The sequence below is a fragment of the Danio aesculapii genome, chromosome 19 (assembly GCF_903798145.1).
Source record: "Danio aesculapii chromosome 19, fDanAes4.1, whole genome shotgun sequence".
In the NCBI taxonomy this organism is placed as follows: domain Eukaryota; kingdom Metazoa; phylum Chordata; class Actinopteri; order Cypriniformes; family Danionidae; genus Danio; species Danio aesculapii.
The window spans coordinates 36,889,130-36,907,478 of NC_079453.1; the positions used below are offsets into that span (position 1 = coordinate 36,889,130).

The 18,349-nt window shown below is 36.7% G+C and overlaps 1 protein-coding gene across 1 annotated transcript; it reads right to left on the reverse strand.

Moving 5' to 3' along the window:
* Positions 1–541: 541 nt before the first annotated feature.
* On the reverse strand, positions 542–16,922 carry anln (anillin, actin binding protein). Its single transcript, XM_056479795.1, has 24 exons — positions 16,780–16,922; positions 15,617–15,767; positions 13,936–14,328; positions 13,092–13,399; positions 12,553–12,934; positions 12,269–12,468; positions 12,086–12,190; positions 10,634–10,742; positions 10,354–10,440; positions 9,848–10,044; positions 9,606–9,760; positions 9,355–9,499; positions 7,942–8,077; positions 7,685–7,873; positions 7,467–7,593; positions 7,323–7,371; positions 7,133–7,186; positions 6,701–6,733; positions 6,018–6,039; positions 5,817–5,929; positions 5,197–5,283; positions 4,972–5,079; positions 2,270–2,442; positions 542–2,183 (listed from the first exon to the last, which is right to left on the reverse strand). Exons 1-24 carry the CDS (start codon positions 16,795–16,797, stop codon positions 2,069–2,071), a joined length of 3,456 nt encoding a protein of 1,151 aa, XP_056335770.1. The 5' UTR covers positions 16,798–16,922; the 3' UTR covers positions 542–2,068.
* Between the last annotated feature and the right edge of the window lie 1,427 nt (positions 16,923–18,349).

Genomic DNA, 18,349 nt, shown 5'->3' on the forward strand with positions numbered 1-18,349 from the left:
CAGAAATGCAATACCTAGATCAACCACTGGGTGTCAAACTGGCATACTGCACCTTAAAGTAGTTTCATGCATTTGGTCCTGTTGACAAAAACGACCTTTAAAACAGCCATTTTTAAGAGATAAATTTAAAAATGCTTTTAAATTTTCCCATTTTGGGCTTGTGTATGGAACACCATTCTGATCAAATAAACGTATAAAATCATCTACATTATACCAGTATCAAAACTTTTTGCAAGTGTATTTCATATATTTTCAGGGTATAGATTCTTTTTAAGAGAGAATAATAATGTTGCATTGATTATGCTTTATTAGAAATTTGCAAGTTTATGTTAGAGCAGTCATGAGTTCAAAAATGTTCAAAAATCAAAGGAATGCACCTAAACTCCATTCATTCCACTGGGGTTAGTGCAGATGATTCTCAGATCATGTTAACTGATATAAATATATATTTTTAACAGACATGCAGGTTTCGCACCTTTACTAATTGAAAGTCTTAGTAAATCCACAGTAGTCCCACACAAAAACAGCAGCGAGAAGCAGATGTTGTCAAAAGCTTGATTTATTTAACTGCAGCTCTGCGTGATACATGGAAGCCACATTTGGAGTGTTTAAGATACCATAACACACAACTGAAGCCATGACATTAAAGTGCCTTAAATGGTCAATTAACCTCAAAATAATAATAAAAATAAAAATCTGACCCTCATGTTGTTCCAAACCCATAAGAAATCTGCTCATCTTTGGAATACAAATAAAGAGGTTAATCAAATCAGTGTCATTTTGTTTCTTTCAAAATCTCTTCACATTAAAAACAGAAGCTTCAGAGATGGAACTCTCTCAGATTTGTAATAAACATCTACTCATTTGTGCTCAGAGTTTAGAACAACATGAGGGTGAGGAGTGAACTGACCCTTTAAGATTACTACATTGATAAGGGCTGAATTTTGGTTTTGTATATCACACGACACAAGCTCAAGAAGTTTCTCAGTCAAGGTAACCTGACATTGAATGTCATTAAAAATAGTAAGCTTTTGGTAAATGTCACTTATTTAACAAATACATTTGGATACAGGTAAATAAATCTAGAGTAAGTTACAACCATTAAAAAAAACTAAAATATTAATATAAAAATGCAAATGCACAAAAATATACATATGGTGTAGAGAGCTCAGAAAACAGGGCACGTGCATGATACATAAACAAGAAATACTGTAAAGACGTGGATCAAACAGAAAAGAACAGTTTTCCCTGTTAATAAGGAATGAAAATCTCTAGTAAAATGTTGTGTTTGTAAACTTTTGTTTGTGTTTTTTGCAGAAACTAACCTGAAAAGAGCTTGTGTCACTTAGGGAAGAATTAAACTGTTCTAACCCTGTAACTGTTCCAAAAATAAAGAAAAAAACCCCATTTCCCTTTGCTTATCCAAGTGTGCTCTACTGTGAATTTCAACAAGAAGAAATATAAATATAGATTTCTCAATTGAAGAACATTTTCATAACTCTAATATCAAATCCTTTACTTATTCAAACACAACTCGCAAGAATTAAAAACATCCGTAGCATTAGCAAAAGCAGATCTGCTTGCAAAATGTAAAAAGCAGATCATGGCTGTTTAAAAAAAAACCTTAAAGAGAGTCAAATGTGCTGCCACCATGCAGTGACATTAAGTGTGTGGTTCATTTAAAGATTCAGGACACTGGCTTGCTTGACGACTTTTTTTTTTTTCCGCCTAGAGGTGCGATGAAGAAATCTGAATACAGCAGGAATCCCAGCAGTCATGCAAAAGACATTTAAATATACACAAACTAGCAAAGCAAACAAACGCCGATTAGTCGTTAAGTTAGCCATGCTTGTTTTACACTCAAGATCAAGATAGAACATACCTGAATACCCCTGTGAGGCAAAGCATTGTCCTTTCATTGAAATGTCTCAACATTTATGGCTTTATTGATTTGACATCGGTCAAAATTCTAAAGAAAAGCCGGTGTAAATTCATCTGTAAACGCTTTGTAACTGTGATGCCGTATTGCACTTCCAAATCAGACATGTATTCAGTGTAAAATTGACCTTCACATGGGTCTGTAGCAGGAATCCGGCTGCCACATGCGCAGGTCCACCAGGATCTGGTTGAGTTTCTGCATCCACAGATTCCTCTCGTCTTTAGTGTCGGCACTCAGCCAGTTCCTGCACATTACAAAGAGGAGATTTGAGTTGGGATTCGATCTCCTTCAACAAAAGCACATGGATTCACATTGCTGACTGGCTCTTACTTGGTAACACAGAGTGTGTCCTTGCACCGGCTGACCAGGGTCTCTCGGTCATCCTCTCTCTGTGGCCTCACAGTGATAAGCTCAAAGGTATTGGGTCGAGCGCAGAACTCTCGGTTTGCCGGCTCCACTTTACGACTTGTACAGTTGGCAAGGTTAATGCGACCCATTGGATTCTGGAGGAAGAACAACCACCACCACAGTTTCATTTTAAAGCACTAAACAACTTCTTTTAATACGAAGCTAACGAAGGGGTTTGTGTTCTTCCTATACTACAATGTTTGCAGCAGGAGAAAACTGGCTCAGGGTGGCACGGTGGCTGAGTGGTTAGCACTATCAGCTCACAGTAAGAAGGCTGTTGGTTCGAATTCTGACTAAGCAAGTTGGCATTTCTGTGTGCACGTTTCCCCCGTGTTCACGTGGATTACCTCTAGGTGCTCCGGTTTCCCCCACAGTGCAAAAACATGCACTATAGGTGAATTGAACAAACTAATTTGGCCGTAGTGTGTGTGTGGATGAGTGTGTATGGATGTTTCCCAGTACTAGGTTGCAGCTGGAAGGCATCCGCTGGAAAAAAAAAAATCCTGGAATAGTTGTCAGTTCATTCTGCTGTGGTGACTTCTGAAACAGAGACTAACCCGAAGGAAAATGAAATGAGAACAGGCTTATTTTGAGCATTTTCGTAATCTGGCTTTAATCTGGTGTTGATGTCATCGGTTGTAACCAGGATATTGACAGCAGTAATCAATGAGATGTCGGCCTCAATTATTCATGAGACTGGTTCCTCTGCTTAATTATTCACAGCAGCATGCTTTGGTTTCCCATGACGCATCTCAGACTGAGAGATTGAATACAGTAAGTAAAAGACTGCTTAAAATGTCACCCCTATACCATGAGTCTTTGACAAACGAGGTGGTTCATTCTCATCTTTAAGGCCTCAATATACTTCAAATAAACGTTTTCATCCTTTGTTTAAGAGCAAAAAGAAGTTCGAAATGGTTGACTGAGGATATACTTTTAACATGCCCATGCTGTAGTAGATGGGGTTGTAAATGTGTCAGGTTGTTTACGTATACCCCTAAACAACAAAGATAGCAGCTGAGACAGAGAACAGTTTTGTAAACATCTGACAAACAGCATTCTCTAGCCTGTCGCACAACAGACGAGAAACGTCCCACATCTTAACATTGTTTTCTAGTTGCCATATACAGACATCAAATGGCTCTGCTGGTGTGTGGACACTCACAAAATATTTATGTATGCTGTCCAGGAAAAGCTCATTTTTTTCCAGTGCGTAATCAAATTACATTAAAACAACCCTCTCCTATCAGTCCTTACTTTATATTTGCATGATCGCATCCAGTAGCTTAGAGTGGGTCATGGGGGCATGAATAAAATCTTGCTGTTTCAGGGTATATGCAGGAATCCTAAAGGTAATTTCAATACATTTAAGACTTTTTAAAGACCTCCGAAAATTAAGACCTCATCGCCACTTCCTGTTCTAATCAGTATCAAACCTTTAACTTAAATAGTTAACAAACAGTTGTAGTTAAATAAATCAATAGAGCACAACCATGCAAAATAACTCAGATGAGCTCTGAAGAAACAAAGCTTGAAAGAATGAATTACATGGTTGTTTTCAGCGACAGGCTTCAGCCACTGTTTAAACTAATCCATTTCCTACCAGGAGTACACAAACCTACATTTCCATTTTGTCGTCTGTTTTGCTCTGTGGTTACATGTGGAGAGCATTACATCACCTTCCAGAGTTTGTTGCAAATTACGTGACATCACCCTGATGGAGGAGCTTGGCCGGATGCGCCCCGGCCCAAACCAATCATGTGGATCGAGCAGGCCATTGTGATTATTAGGAGGAAAATAAATATATATTTATTCTTTTTTGGAGTCAAACACTTTGAACAAACTCGTAAAAGCGCGATTAAGACTTTTTAATACCTTAAGGGCCTTAATTGACTTAAAATAGAATGAAAGACACGTTTTCTTAAAATTAGTGTAAAAATCTCGTCTTGTGAACCCAATCTCTTCTCTCGTCTCTTTTGGCAAGCACCTCGTCCCACCCCTACCTTTGAGTCTTTAAAATGTGCTCTGTTACTCGAGCCTCCAGTTTTTTCACGTTGCTAACCTGATGTTGTAGTCTTGGATGTTGTTAGCCTGTCTGACATCCATGGACATGAAATATTAACCACATCAAAGGTGAAGTTCAAGATCATGCTACAGATTGCGTAAACCAATGAACCAATGGTTGTTTAAAGGTGTTTAGGAACCAAACCAAACTCCACAAAACGTTTGCTTTGATTAGCTATTTTAAACTGGCAAAATGATGGCTAGATTGGTTCAAAATTATGTCATTTCACTTCGTTCTTCTACTTTGTTTAAAGTATTTCAGGGTATTTACACCTTGATATGCTGATCAATTTCATAAAGCTTTGAAAGCTGCAAGTGTATTTCCGACACGGCGTACAAATGCTGATGTTTGTTTGTTTCTTGCATTAATTTATGGCGGTGACCAGTTATACACTGGTTTAATGTACTGTGAGCGTAATTTTGTTGCATGCAATGAAGAATTTTGGTGTACATTTTTGGACAGCATTTTCTTTTATTTGATGAGTCAAATAAAACCATATGAATCTAAAAATGCTGTTGTATTAAAGGATCAGCAATCCTTAAAAAACTTATAACAATACCTTCCGTTTTTCATCATCAGGGTAGGTCCAATAAGAGATGCAGTATCCTGATAGGACGCACCACCTCCTGTGCCAGGCCCCAAAACCACTGACATCTTCAAACATAGTCTGCAAATTATGACAAACCAACTAGCATCACACAAAGCCATCTTTGTATGAAAGAGGAAGTATATTTAGAGGAAAAAGTAGTGTTTTATTCTGTAGACGATCAGAATAAAGACTCACCAAGAAGCCTCTTTCCTCTATCCGTGAGCCAACCTCACACTGCATTTTCAGATATATATGCCCCTCCAAAGGACAAAGGAAAGGCACCTGTAGCAATAAAGGACAGTAAGAACTGGAGCATACAAGTGCATCCAAAAGAAGCAACATTTATAGCGAGAGAAATTTGCCTGAGGGAGTGAATGAGTAAAGCTAACATACACCCAAATGCATAGGAATTGTCGTGCACACAATATTTGTGAAGAAGCACCTTAAAAGTTAGTAACGCAGAAACACACACCACCCATACACTCAGACAAACAACCCGTGTTACTAAACACAGAGCAAATATAGCAACCTTATTGTGAAACATGTCACTGAGCAGCTCTCTTTCAATCCTTTCATATTTGATCTAAAAGAGAGAAATCACTACATGTGATAGAGTTTGGCAAATGCAAAACGCAGCGTTGTGCAAGAAAAAAAATGAGTAGTGTTAAAACTGGTGTGAACATTAGTGCTGTGCTTCCCCCTCTTAGACATCAGCAAGGTTTACATGCAGTGTTTCACCAGGTGGAGTGTTAGTAAGGTTTCCCTTGTGAAAAAGTTAGGGTGGCATAAAGAGAGACACACAGAGAGGAAAATACCTTCTCCAAAGGGAACTTATTTTTCCCAATAGAAGCTAGAGTTAGCTTGTGCGATCCAACAAGTACAAAGCTACTGGTGCGCACTGCATTTGGACCGCCAGGGCTGGCCATAACTGAAAAGAGACCAAATAGATTTTGTAATTGGAAAAAGTTTGAGAAAGACTAAATTGAAATGTTAAATTAAACTTAACTAATACTCACCAGGTGTTTGGAGGTTACTCTTCTGTAATAGTTAAATGGAAAGGTCAAAATGTGTTAGAAGATTAGAACGATTAAAGATTCAGTTGCATTGTTTATTGATGAGGCTTGCATTATAAAAAGGAGGAAGGATTTGGTAGCCTTAAATATAAGAATGTTTAACAACAGTCCACAGCTTTTTCCAATTGTTATTCAATGCTTTGATTATTATTTCTTTTGAACCTCATTTTCTGAAGACAAGGACAGTTGTGTGTATGATTATTATAATTATCTGAAATAATGACTAGAAGCTTTGTTTTATGCATGCCTATAGCAAAGGTTTGAGGTCAGAGAGTGTTGCTTAGCACTCTGGGAACTATATTTTTTCTGGTTGCAATCACACCAGCAGTAGGACCTCTGAAGTGGAGCTAGTTTGTGTAGAAAATGTAAACTGTCAGTGTTTAGTCACTGTCTTTTTGTTGTGCTGGGTTAGACTTTTGATGAAATAGAAGTCAACTAATCCCCCAAAAAGGTAATGTAATTGAAACCATTCCTATTTCCTGCGGTGTGAAGGCACCAAAAATAGAGAGTACTTTTATAGAAACTCTGAAAATGTTCCTCTGGTGCGTATGCTTATTTATTTACTTCAGATTCCAAACTTGAATGGTAGTGTATGTTGTTGAGGGATAAGCAAACAGGCTACTTACAGAGATAGCGAGGAACCTTTTTGGTGTGATTGCCTGAGGAGAGAATTTTATTTCAGTGTAAAATAGAGGAAAACAATTATAACATCTTTTAAAATATCACAAACATGCCTAATAATGTACAGCTGAAAGAAAAAAAAAAATACATTTTTAGTTAACAAATGAATAAGAAATAGCCTTCTATGAGCACCTTTAGACTAACGACTCACTAAAAACACCTAAAAATTTAACAAACTGCCTGCAGACCAGAAGATGATGACTTGGAAACCAAAAAGCATGCTTTCACCGAATTGAAATGCCTCAAAAGAATCTGGACATGCTGTTTGATGCTCTTTATTGTAGCTGTTCCTTAAAACTGGCTGTTAAAGTGTTACACACTACACTTCCATGTATATGGGATCTTGCAATTCAGTATGTACTACACTAAAAGTCTACCTTTGACTTGCTGGCCTTTTTCCTCTTGTCAGGGTTTGGCTCCCGTTTCTGAACCTAAAGAAGAAGAAAAAAAAAAACATAACACTTGTTAAATCTTTTAAATAAAGATGCAATTTGAATTAAGAACACTCATTTAGTAAAAAAATAAATAAAATGAAAAAAATAAAATAAAATAAAACAAAGTACTTACCAAACAGTAGACTTCAATATCGATCTCAAAGTCATTAGACACATCAGACCTGCACATTGATGAATAAATTAACATGAAAAACACTGCACTGAGGTGATTGGAGATTTAGCTATCAAGAGTGGTTTGTTAGTAAATGACACTTACAAAGTGAATGTGGTGGTGAAGGTCAAAGCATCACCACTCAGACCTGTACGTGTGCTTGATAGAGGAGTCGCCACAGTGTTTTCAGCTCCCGCACGAATCATCACAAAGTAGTAGTGATTTCCACATTCTTGCATCAAAAAAGAAAACACAAGTGTCTGTTTGCTCAAAGATGGTTAAATATTAATATGACTAAATATAAATAAATAAAATGTTCTTACCAGGCTTGTTGGCAGAAGAGCAGATAAAGTCAGCCTTCAGAGGGAGTCTCAGCTCCAGTAGTGAGATGGAGCCTTTAGAAGCAGGTAAACCCATATCCACCAGGACACCGCTTGCGCTCTTCTTTTGTGCTGTTGGTCCTTCTGCTTTTATTCGGTCCAACTCTGCCTTGAGAGCAGCCCTCCTCTCAGCTGAAAGCAAACAAATAATTATCCTATGCTAAGTAACCGTGCAATGCAAAAAGTTCAGCATCACTCACTGGCAATAATCAGCAGTCTTTCAGCCTCAGCCTCCACCTGAGATCCCTTTCCATGTTCTTCATCAGTACAGCAGTTAAGAGCCTGACTTGCCTGATGGATCACGGTCTGCTGCAAGTTCATCTCATTGGTCAACATCTGAGAACACAGTATGGCATCATAAATTCACTTTAATTCAAAGATTTGGGTTCATACATATTTTTAGTACAAAAAGTCCCTAACTTTTCCAAGACTTAAGTAAATATTCATGACCTAATGTTTCATGTAATGTCTACGTACATGTGGTAAATAATAAGAAAAACAATGTACGTTCAAATTTATTACAGCATATCATAAAACACGTAACAATCTATTTAGTTTACATGTACTTTTATATACATGTAAAATGTGTTCAGACAATTCTTACACAGGACTAATAATGTGAGAGCACATGCTAAACTTATTTCCATGACTTTTCCAGGCCTGAAAAATGCCATGTCAGAATATCATGACTTTTCCAGGTTTGTGTGACAAGCCAATAACCTACCTAAGGGCAAGCACACATATCAAATATCATACTTCCCATACATAGAATGAATCCCTTTTTTTTCATCTCCACTATAGCTTGTTTATTCAGGGTTTCCCAGGCTTAAAGTTAAATTTAAGACTTTTTAAAACCCTTTTAAAATCATTCTGAATAAAATTTTGGATTTTTTTTGCTTGTATCTGATTTGATTTTTTTGCTTGCATTTGATTTGATATTTTTTTTTGGCAATTATTTCTTAGCGACATACTTTAATGTTATATCAAAAATTGGCTTTTGGTGCAAATTGATCGAGTATAACTTCTCTTGAACTTAATGCATTTCTGTTATAAAACTTTGAGTTTCATCCCCATTTAGAAATAATAGGTCTACTCCCCCTTCTGTAAATAGTTTTTGTATGGATGTAAGATAACAAAGGAATATATTGCTCTGTTATTATCACGAGGGACTGTGTAATTGTTTTCTTTTCCCTGGGAATTTGAAGAAACTGCTGTAAAATGTCTAACTGCTGTTAAATTGTATCGCTTTGCAATAAAAAAAACTTTAAAATAAACTTAAATTTATATCTAAAAATTATTTTATTAAGATGGATTGTTGGTGATTGGATGGATGTCGGCTTTACTTGGACAGAGAAAAACTAAGACCTGTTTAAAATGATTTAAGACACACAGCACAATATTTCAGTGAATTTATAAATTTAAGACCTAAAATTTTGTTTTTGAAATTTAAGACATTAAAGACCCTGCGGACACCCAGTTTTTTTTTTTATCTGAGATTTCATTTGACAAATATTGTTGGCTGTGACTCTTCTGCAAGTTACTTTAAATAAATACATTTCATAAATAGAAATCTAAATGTGACCATTTGCAACACAGATTGCTCTAAAACAGACCTTCATCTTCTGCTTGATGTTGATGTGATTGGCGCTCCCATTCATCTCCATTTTCTGAGACACATCCTCTTTCCTGACAATCACCTGCTTAACATGAGGTCTCTCTGGCTCGGTCTTAACCCTGGTGGATCTGTAGGCATCAATGCTGAAATCAAACAAAACCACAGATTAAACTGCTGGTCAAACAAATCAATCAAGAGGACAAATATGTTTGAATACTGCTTGAACATGGAAAAGCAGCAGATACGCACCTATAGAGAAGTTTCTGGTTTTGTTGCTCTTCTAGAACATCAATGCTGTCAGATGATTCAGCTCGTAACATGCGTGTCCTCTGGAACTTACTGGGCCTGGATGGATTCTCAGGGGTGGAACTCTTCACCATGAATGAGTTGGCAGGGGTTGATGTCTGAAGCAAAGATAAACTGACAAATGTCTCCCCAATTTTCACATTATTTAGTGCAATTATAATTTCTCAAATATTCTCAGGGCTCACCATAGGCTTTCTTTCTGGGCTCTTGATCACAGCTGCTACAGTCTCTGCAAGCGGGGCAAGCAGAGACATGGAGGAGATATTCAGAGGATCTTCATCTGCATCACTTTCCTCTAGGACTCCATCAAACAGTTCATTTATCACCTCCGAGTTAACAGAGGCATCCACGTTCATCTCAATCTCACGCACTACATCAACTTCTGTAATGAAGACAACAAGAACGTTCATGATCAAACATGAAATCAGCATGAGGGATTTATATTTTTCATACATTAGGTTTAAATGGTTTAGTTTTCCCTGACTGGTTCATAAATACAGATATGAACATCTTTAATATGTTGAATACCATCACAAAGATGGCCACAGAGTGAAATGGCTTGGTTTAAAGGGACTTTGGAAATAATACAGTTAAAAAAAAGGTTTAAAATGGTGATCAAGGAGCAAGAGCCAATAAAATTGTATGAATAAAATGCACAACAAACTACAATCATTCTGTTTTATGGGCATACCTTGCACATCCTCCGGCTCTTTCCCTGTAGGCATCTCTACTTTTAATTCAATTTTCTTTGCTGGACTTGAAGGAGCACCGCTCATGTCTATAAGAGAACAGACACTGTTACTATAGTGTAACTGTGAACAAAACAAGCTGAAATGTAGCAAAAAGCAAATGCCTTTAAGAATAATTGAAGAAAAAAACACAATGATGTGGAATGACCATTGAGAAGACCACTGCACTAAATTATATGAAACATTTTTAACACATTGTTATAGATTTATATAATGAAATACCTTTTCTGATAGATTTTGAGGGGCTGTTGAACACTTCAGATGCTGGTACAGAAGGCTCATTATCATGCAGTGGTAAGGAAGTCTGGCTCTGTAGAGAGAGTTCAGTTTCCTAAAGATAAGAAACAACATTAGAGTCTCTGACTTCTCATCCCCGGGTTAAGTCCTGGGTTTATAACATACATAATCACAATGGTTACTGAAAAATGAATCATTCAAATGACAGCTGCAGTATACTGGCCAACAATACCCTGTTCTTCAACTTTTTGAAGTTTTGTTTTATGCAGTGTCAGTTATATGGATCAGGGTTTCTGCAGGTTACATCACGTTAAATTTCAGACTTCCAAAGACATTTTTAAGACCATTATATAATAAATTTTAGACCTCTACAGAGCTAAATGCTCAAAGTTTTTTTTTTCAAATATCCCAGTTGGAAAAGTTTTCATTTGCCCTATCAAAAAAAGGATACATTTAATAACACAATAAAAATGATAATAATAATTAAATAATAAAAAAATATAGGTCAGGTCAATATCCTTAGCAGTAAATACACAGAGAAATTTTAAACAAATGTTACTGTAAGGAAAGTAATTAAACCATTATGGTAAATAAAGTTAAAAATGCAACTTCTAAATAAAAAAAGTTTATTGAGGTGGGTTGTTGGTGATTGTAGGGGTGTTGGCCAGATTGGGTAGCTATACATAAAGGAAAATTAAGACCTGTTGAAAAAAACATTAAGACCTACAACACAACATGTCAGTAGATTTAAGACTTTTTTTTAGGCCTAAAATGTATTTTTTGAGATTTAAGACCCCACGGATACCCTGATGGATATTTCCACTGCAAAACATGGACAAATCAGTGATAGAAACAAATTAATAAACAAATTTTAAAAAGATAAGAGTATTCCCTTGGTCAGAAAACAACTAATTTTATCTACATTTCTTATAAAGTAGGTAAAAAAAAATAAAAAGAAGCCAAGGTGTACTTACATAATATTCATGAAATAGTGGACAATGGTAGCATCAAAATGGTTAACTTTTTACACCACAATTCTAAATGAGCATTCGGTGGTCAATGTAATTTTGCCACGAGGCCATGGTTTCTTATCCTAACAGTTGCAAAACCGCTCAAATTCAAATGTTCCTGCCACTATAATCCAATATTTGTGGACAAAATTAGACACAAAATACATATACATTTTAAATTTGCAACAAATGTGGCGTCAGCCACGGCGAGGGCTATGTGACCGTACGAAGGCTGCACCGGAGCATATGCATGCGCTTGACGCAGAAGAATAAATTCCTTAAAATTCCATGAATAGTGGGAAAAAAACAAACATCTAACTTAATCCAAGCAAGTGCCAAAACATTTGTTTGAAATGCTATGCAACAGTTTGGACTCATCTGTAACCCATCCCATGTCCAATAAGTCACAGCAAACATGATAGCCAACCTTATTTTCAGGGTCATCCTTGACCTCACTGATGTCCTCTTTGGTTCTCAACATGTTGCCTTTCTGAAACCTATTACGGATTTGTGCCAGTTCTGCTTCTCGCTCCTGTTAATAAGAAGTTAAATAAATAAATGATCCCATTTCATGTGCAATTTTAAACTTAAAATAATTACAAACACATGCCATTTTTTGCTTCTGAGTAAGGGCGGCTGTGGTGGAAGTGGCCTGAGCCCCTCCGAGCCTCTCCTGGAGCAGTTTGGATTTGGGGGTAGCAGGAGTAGAAGCTGCAGATGTGTGGCCTGGACCTCCTAACATGGAGGGAGTGTTCTGGTTGCGCTCCTGACACTTTTCTCCAAAACGCTCCAAAAATGACTTGACCCCTCCTAAAAGTCAAAATAAGCAAATATAAAGTTAACTATGGAACACTTTAGGGTGCAAACAATGAGTAGATGACAAACTCCACTGACCAGGCGTTGCAGCTGGGCCTCTGTGCTGTGAGGCTGTCGTGTCTTTGGTAAACCTCTCACGACTCACAGCATCATCAGTAGCAGATGGTTTAGGTGCCAAAACCGGTTTCGCAGGACTGGAATTAAGTGCTGCTTCAAAATTCAACGTGTCCGGTTGGCCACGGTTCTTCAGTGGGCTCTGAGAGATGTAACCTCTGTGGGGAGTAGAGGGAGATGCTGTGACAGATTTGAGTGGACTGGAGGGCTGGGTGGAAGGGGGAATCTTCAGTGGGCTGGAAACAGGAGAAGGAACTGCTTGAGCCAGTCTGGCCTGAGGAAACTCTGTCTTCTGAGGACTAGAAGGAACCACTCTAGTTGATTTGACTGGAGAATAAACTGCAGGCTTAAAAAAAGAAACAAATCCTATAAGTTTTAGACATATATGACAAGAAAATGAATAAATTAAAATTCACCATAATGCAGAGCCTTGACATCAAAAGAGATTCTCAACCCACGATACAAGCTTGTATAGAACAGAACGTGTAGATGCAGTGACCCACCTGCTGGCCTCTGTTAACAGGCTTGTGTGATGTTGGCCGGGCAGACTGAATTTGCTCACTGTTACTTGTTACTGTACTGACTGGTGGGCGCACATAGGCCGTGCCAGGCTGTGCTTGTGCATTGTCCCGGCGAGTGGGCGGGTGTCCAAGGTCATCTTCCCAGGAGCCAATTGTGGCAGCAAGATTAGCAAGTCTACCCTTTCTTCCAACAGAAACCTCAGAATTCGTTGGAGTGGCAGGAGGGAGATCCAAGCAATGAGACTTCAAAGGAGATACAACTACACTCTCTGGGACAGCTTCTGTGGCCCCTGAAAACAGTTGTATAGATCATTACACACTTATTGGTAACCCTGAAAGGCATTATTACACATGACAAAATTTTGTCTTCTATCTTTTAGATGCAATGCTACCTCAAAAAAGGACTGTTTTTATGTGAAGGAGCCAATGTAAAATGTAAAAGGCACCTTTATAGATTGTTTAAAAGCCCAAATAATAACTGTCAAATTTTAATATTAAAATTGTCTCTAATATTATTTGGAAAATACTTAGTAACTAAATAAACTAAAGTATTGAATTGTTAAAAATAAATTAACTTTCAAATAGTGTGCATTTGTTTTAATCCATTTTATCTTACAGTATGTAATCATGCTTGTTTGTATTCATTATGAAAACAGCTAAAATAAACGTCAAAAAATCTGCCATGCTAATATTTATCAGCCAAATATTATTTAATGCCAGTTAAAACAATTATGCACTTAACCCAAAAACATTGGACTATCCCTTTTCCCTCATTGTTAAGAAATCTGTAAGCAATTTCTATGTATCCGGGTGTCCAGTTTCCTACCATTAGAGTCCCAGTTCTGCCTCTGATCAGCCAGTCTCTGTAGACGAGATCTCATGCTGGAGGGTACTGTGGTTGGTGCATCTTTCTGCGTTTCTCTAGCTCCATCTAGATTATTGTGTCTCATTACATTATCAGCACGTTTGGCTGGAGACTGTGGAGGACACACCACCATCTTTTCAGTGTCTGGAGGAGGCAGAGTGGGCGGCATGTCTGGAGCAGACCTTTGTTCCACAGGTATCAGTCTAACAGTGGTTGGTGCCAGGGGTGGCTTCTGGTCAGTCATGGGGTCTGTCATTTGTGAGGCCACCGGCTGCTTGTTTTCTTCTCCAGCAAGAAGAGCATTTTCATCTGAACAGCGGCGTTTGAAGGGGGATGGCTTGGAGGAGGGAAGCACTGTAATAAAAAATATATATATATATTTTTAAAAATACATATAAATAAATACATATAAAAAATTATATATAAAGATAAACAAATTTGCTACATCAGTTTCTCTGGCTATGCTATAGCAAAAACAGATCAAATTAAAAAAAAATATATAAATAACATTATTTTAATAAAAGGTTTTATAACAATAAAAAGAGACATAAAACAAAAATAAATAATACATAAAATAAGATAAAAATCGATAAACAGCTTTTTAAGATTTACTTCAAATTAAAATCCTACCATTTTTTCAGTATTTACATTTAAAGAATTACATTTTCTCTAGATAAAAATCCTTGTCTGACAACATTAAAAACTGGGCATTGCAAAAGAATATCTTTGACAGTTAGGATTGTATTGCAATATTGACATTTTGGAGCAACTTCTCCTTTGAATAGACGTCCACGGGTGAGTTTAGTGTGTCCAACTTCATCTTGCATAAATAATCTCTTCATGGCTTGAGTTAAGAGTTTCATTTTACTCCTAGTAAGGGCTGGATATGAAAAAGCTTTATGATTTGATCATTGATTAAAAAAAGAAAAGAAAATGTATCATTAGACCACAAGTAACGAAACATCTGATATTAATCTGCTGAGTATTACTAATGCACTAATAGAGTTTTTATTTCTAAGGGATGGTTCAAACAAAATTAAATTCCTGAAAATTTCCTTTGAAATTTTGAAAAACGTACATTTATTTCACACAAGCAAGTTGTTCTAAACTTTTATTGAATGTCCTTCTTCTGTTAAACTCAAACAAGATATTCTGAATAATGTTTTATAAAAAGCAGCCATTGACATCCACATTAGAAACATATATATTTAAATACTATGGAGTCAATGACAGGGTCTGTTTTGCATTCCAAAGAAACAAAGAAAATCAAACAGGTTAGGAATAAGTGGATGATGTGTAAATAATGGCAGAATTTAAATTGAGTGAACTAACTAATTAGAGCCTGACCGATGTGTTTTTTGGGGGGTTAATGCCGAAAATAGGAGTAAAAAAACACTCATTATGATATGTCGGCTGATATTCTTTTTATGCATATTATAGCTATCTACCAAAGGTAATGATGTTTTAAATAATGTTATTGCACAAACTGACTGATTTGCTCTGTAAGAGCTCAATTTACTGTCAGAAGTCATGGGTATTAATTTTGTCTTGCCTGTGTTATTACTTTTTGACTCTCAAAGTGCAAGTAAGGAAAAATCAGTGCATCTCTAGTCAATACTGAAATGCAAAAATAAATAAAAACCTTTTTCAATGGTCGGCTCACTTAAGACACTGTTTGTATCTGTAAGTGGCTCTCTTGTTCTTTTAGCCATTGGACGACTGGCTGCCGTTGGTCTCTCCGCCATCTTCTTCTGCAGATTTTCTCTACGAGCACGTGTGCGCTCTAACAGTTTCTGCATGAGCAAAATGAGAAATTAGCATTACAATTCTTTTTTCATTATTGTGGCCTATAAGACAGTACTTTTTTTTTTTACTATAAACATAGTAAATCTACTAAACGCAAAAGCATACATTATGTACAGTTAACTTAATGTCAATGTTCTGCATGAGCTGCAAAACAAAAAAGGCAAACACTCCTAAAGTTTCAGTTCTTCATGCAAAAGCCCCATCTATCTGCTCTGCTCATCATCTGAGTGTGAACAGACCAGCAGCTCATTCTAGCAGAATGTGTCACACTCGTGATTAACAGCCTGAGCAAGACCAAACACATTCCTCGAATGTGGCTGTGGGTTTGGCTGTCTCCCAGGGAATGACTGGAAAATTCAGTTACTAAGGATTTCATGTCCATGGAATTTTATCATGTGAGCCCAGCAGATGAATCCCATTGGCTAGACTCAAACCCAGCTTCCTGTATTCAACCAGCCACTGGTTATGGCCACAGCCCTGACAGCATTATTTTCTCCCTTAATCAAATATGCGCTATATTTAAATGTAGATAATAAATGAATGCATTACTCGTGTTGTGATTACTCGCATGTTTTATAATGGTTTACAGGAAAACGTTTAGAAAACAATGGGTATTTCTTAAATGTATAGTCAGTTAACAAGCTGTGTGGATACAAATAACAACACAAAATAGAAAATGATCATTTTACACAAATGTTACACAAAACAAAATGGTTGACTGAAATGTTGAAGATTGTTTACTTTGTAATGCAGTTGTTAGCAAGTAACGTTAGAGTGGCGTGAGCTTTAAATAACAAAACAATACATTATCGACTAATGACTAGCCAAACAATATGCTAATACATAACGACAGAATGTTGACAAAATAAAACGCTAAATAACGTTAGCAATGTCGCGTTAAGTACACATATACGTTAAGCAATGGCACTGGTGCTAGTTTATATCAACACACTCGCTAACAATCTAACGATGAAATAATCTTTCACAAAAAGCACTCACCTCGGTGAATGGATCCATCCTAGTGTACACCACAAGCTAAAATTAAAGTACAATCCTCTTTGTTTTTTTCTTTATTTTTCTGTGGAGGGAGTAAAATCCTCTCCGCTCTTTCACACACACATACACACTCGCCACGAGCTCCGTCTTCAGCTGTTTGAAAATTTTGAATTTAGCGCTTGCTCACTACGCTGCAGCCAACGGTCGCAGACACGTCACTGAACATGAACTAAACCAATCAGAGAGCAGTCCGTTGGAGCAGCCACGCCCACTATGGGGAAGACTCCCATTTAAAGTCAAGGGAGCCGCTCATGTTTGTTATTCTGAATAAACAAAGGGCTGAAGTACTGTTTTAGTTGAACTTTGGATAAAAATTAACATTTTACTGAGTTTTTTTTACTACATTTTCCCATATAGTAGTCTTTTTAAGGTATATACTATAGTCTTTGATATAAGTATGCTGATGCCAGGCTAAAAGAGGTTAAACTTTAACTCATTGTTTGTGTGTTTGTCTGCAACCTGTCTACATTTTTATTTCAGTCTAGAATAACCCTGCTGTTGGGGATGTTTTCATCCACTGGGGTGATTTTGAGTCTTAATGTGGCCTTTTTTCTGTGTTTGAGCTAGCAGAATGATTTTTGGTGACTAATCTTATTTTGAGAAAGTGCTTTGATTTAATTTTAAAAACCTCAAGGATACACTCTGGGCAAATTTACTACCATTTCGCTATATTCGGAATGAAAACATTCACTGAAATAAACTTATGTAAAATGCATCAGATAATTTTTTTCCTAAATTTTCTGCATAAATCTGTTAATCAACCTCAGTACTGATCAAAACTACTAAATTGCTTAGAAAATTAGAGGATTTTAACTCTTTAGATGCCAAATTCATAAATGATGTCACTGATTAGGTAAAAAAAAAACACAGAAAATGACATATTTTAAAATAAAAAGTAATTGTGGACTGGATTTTTAAAGACATTTTATCACAGTCTTGGACGTGAAACAACATTGGCTTTGATGCATTGTTTTTGATTACATTTCATTTATTTCTCCCTAATTTACTGTTGGTGGCTGTTTTTGCCCCATTGACTTCCATTATAACCACATTTTTTTTAAATTACAAAACTGTGACACCATATAATCATGCATTTTTGATTACTGGGAAGAGGTAGAATTTCTAATTTTAACAGTTGATCATCAGCTGGCACCATTAACCTCTTAAATAAGCCAAAAAAGGAGCAAAAATGTTTAGTTTCTGGATTTTATATGGAGTCTAACAGCAAATTAAAGTGTGTGTGTGTGTGTGAGTGACCTTTACGCACTTACCTTGATGTGTCTGAGAAAATCAAAATATGCATCTCAGCTCTCAGAACTACATGGAGTAAATAAAAACAAAGATGTGGATTTGTGCACCATCAAATGTGGTTATAATGGAAGTTAGTGGGGGAATAACAGCCACCTGCTGAGCATATATTGGTCATAAAATAACAAATCGTTTTATTCATTTTTTGACAACACAATAGCAATGTTTAACCTCTGAAAAGTTTTTAAAAATTCAAGCTTTAGTC

What these genes read in the sequence shown, in the direction of transcription:
- anln (XM_056479795.1), bottom strand. An exon ending in ATAAGTTCCCTTTGGAGAAG is followed by an intron (nt 5,284 to 5,816) that starts GTATTTTCCTCT and finishes TTATTGCTACAG; the next exon opens with GTGCCTTTCCTTTGTCCTTT. An exon ending in TAGAGGAAAGAGGCTTCTTG is followed by an intron (nt 5,080 to 5,196) that starts GTGAGTCTTTAT and finishes CATAATTTGCAG; the next exon opens with ACTATGTTTGAAGATGTCAG.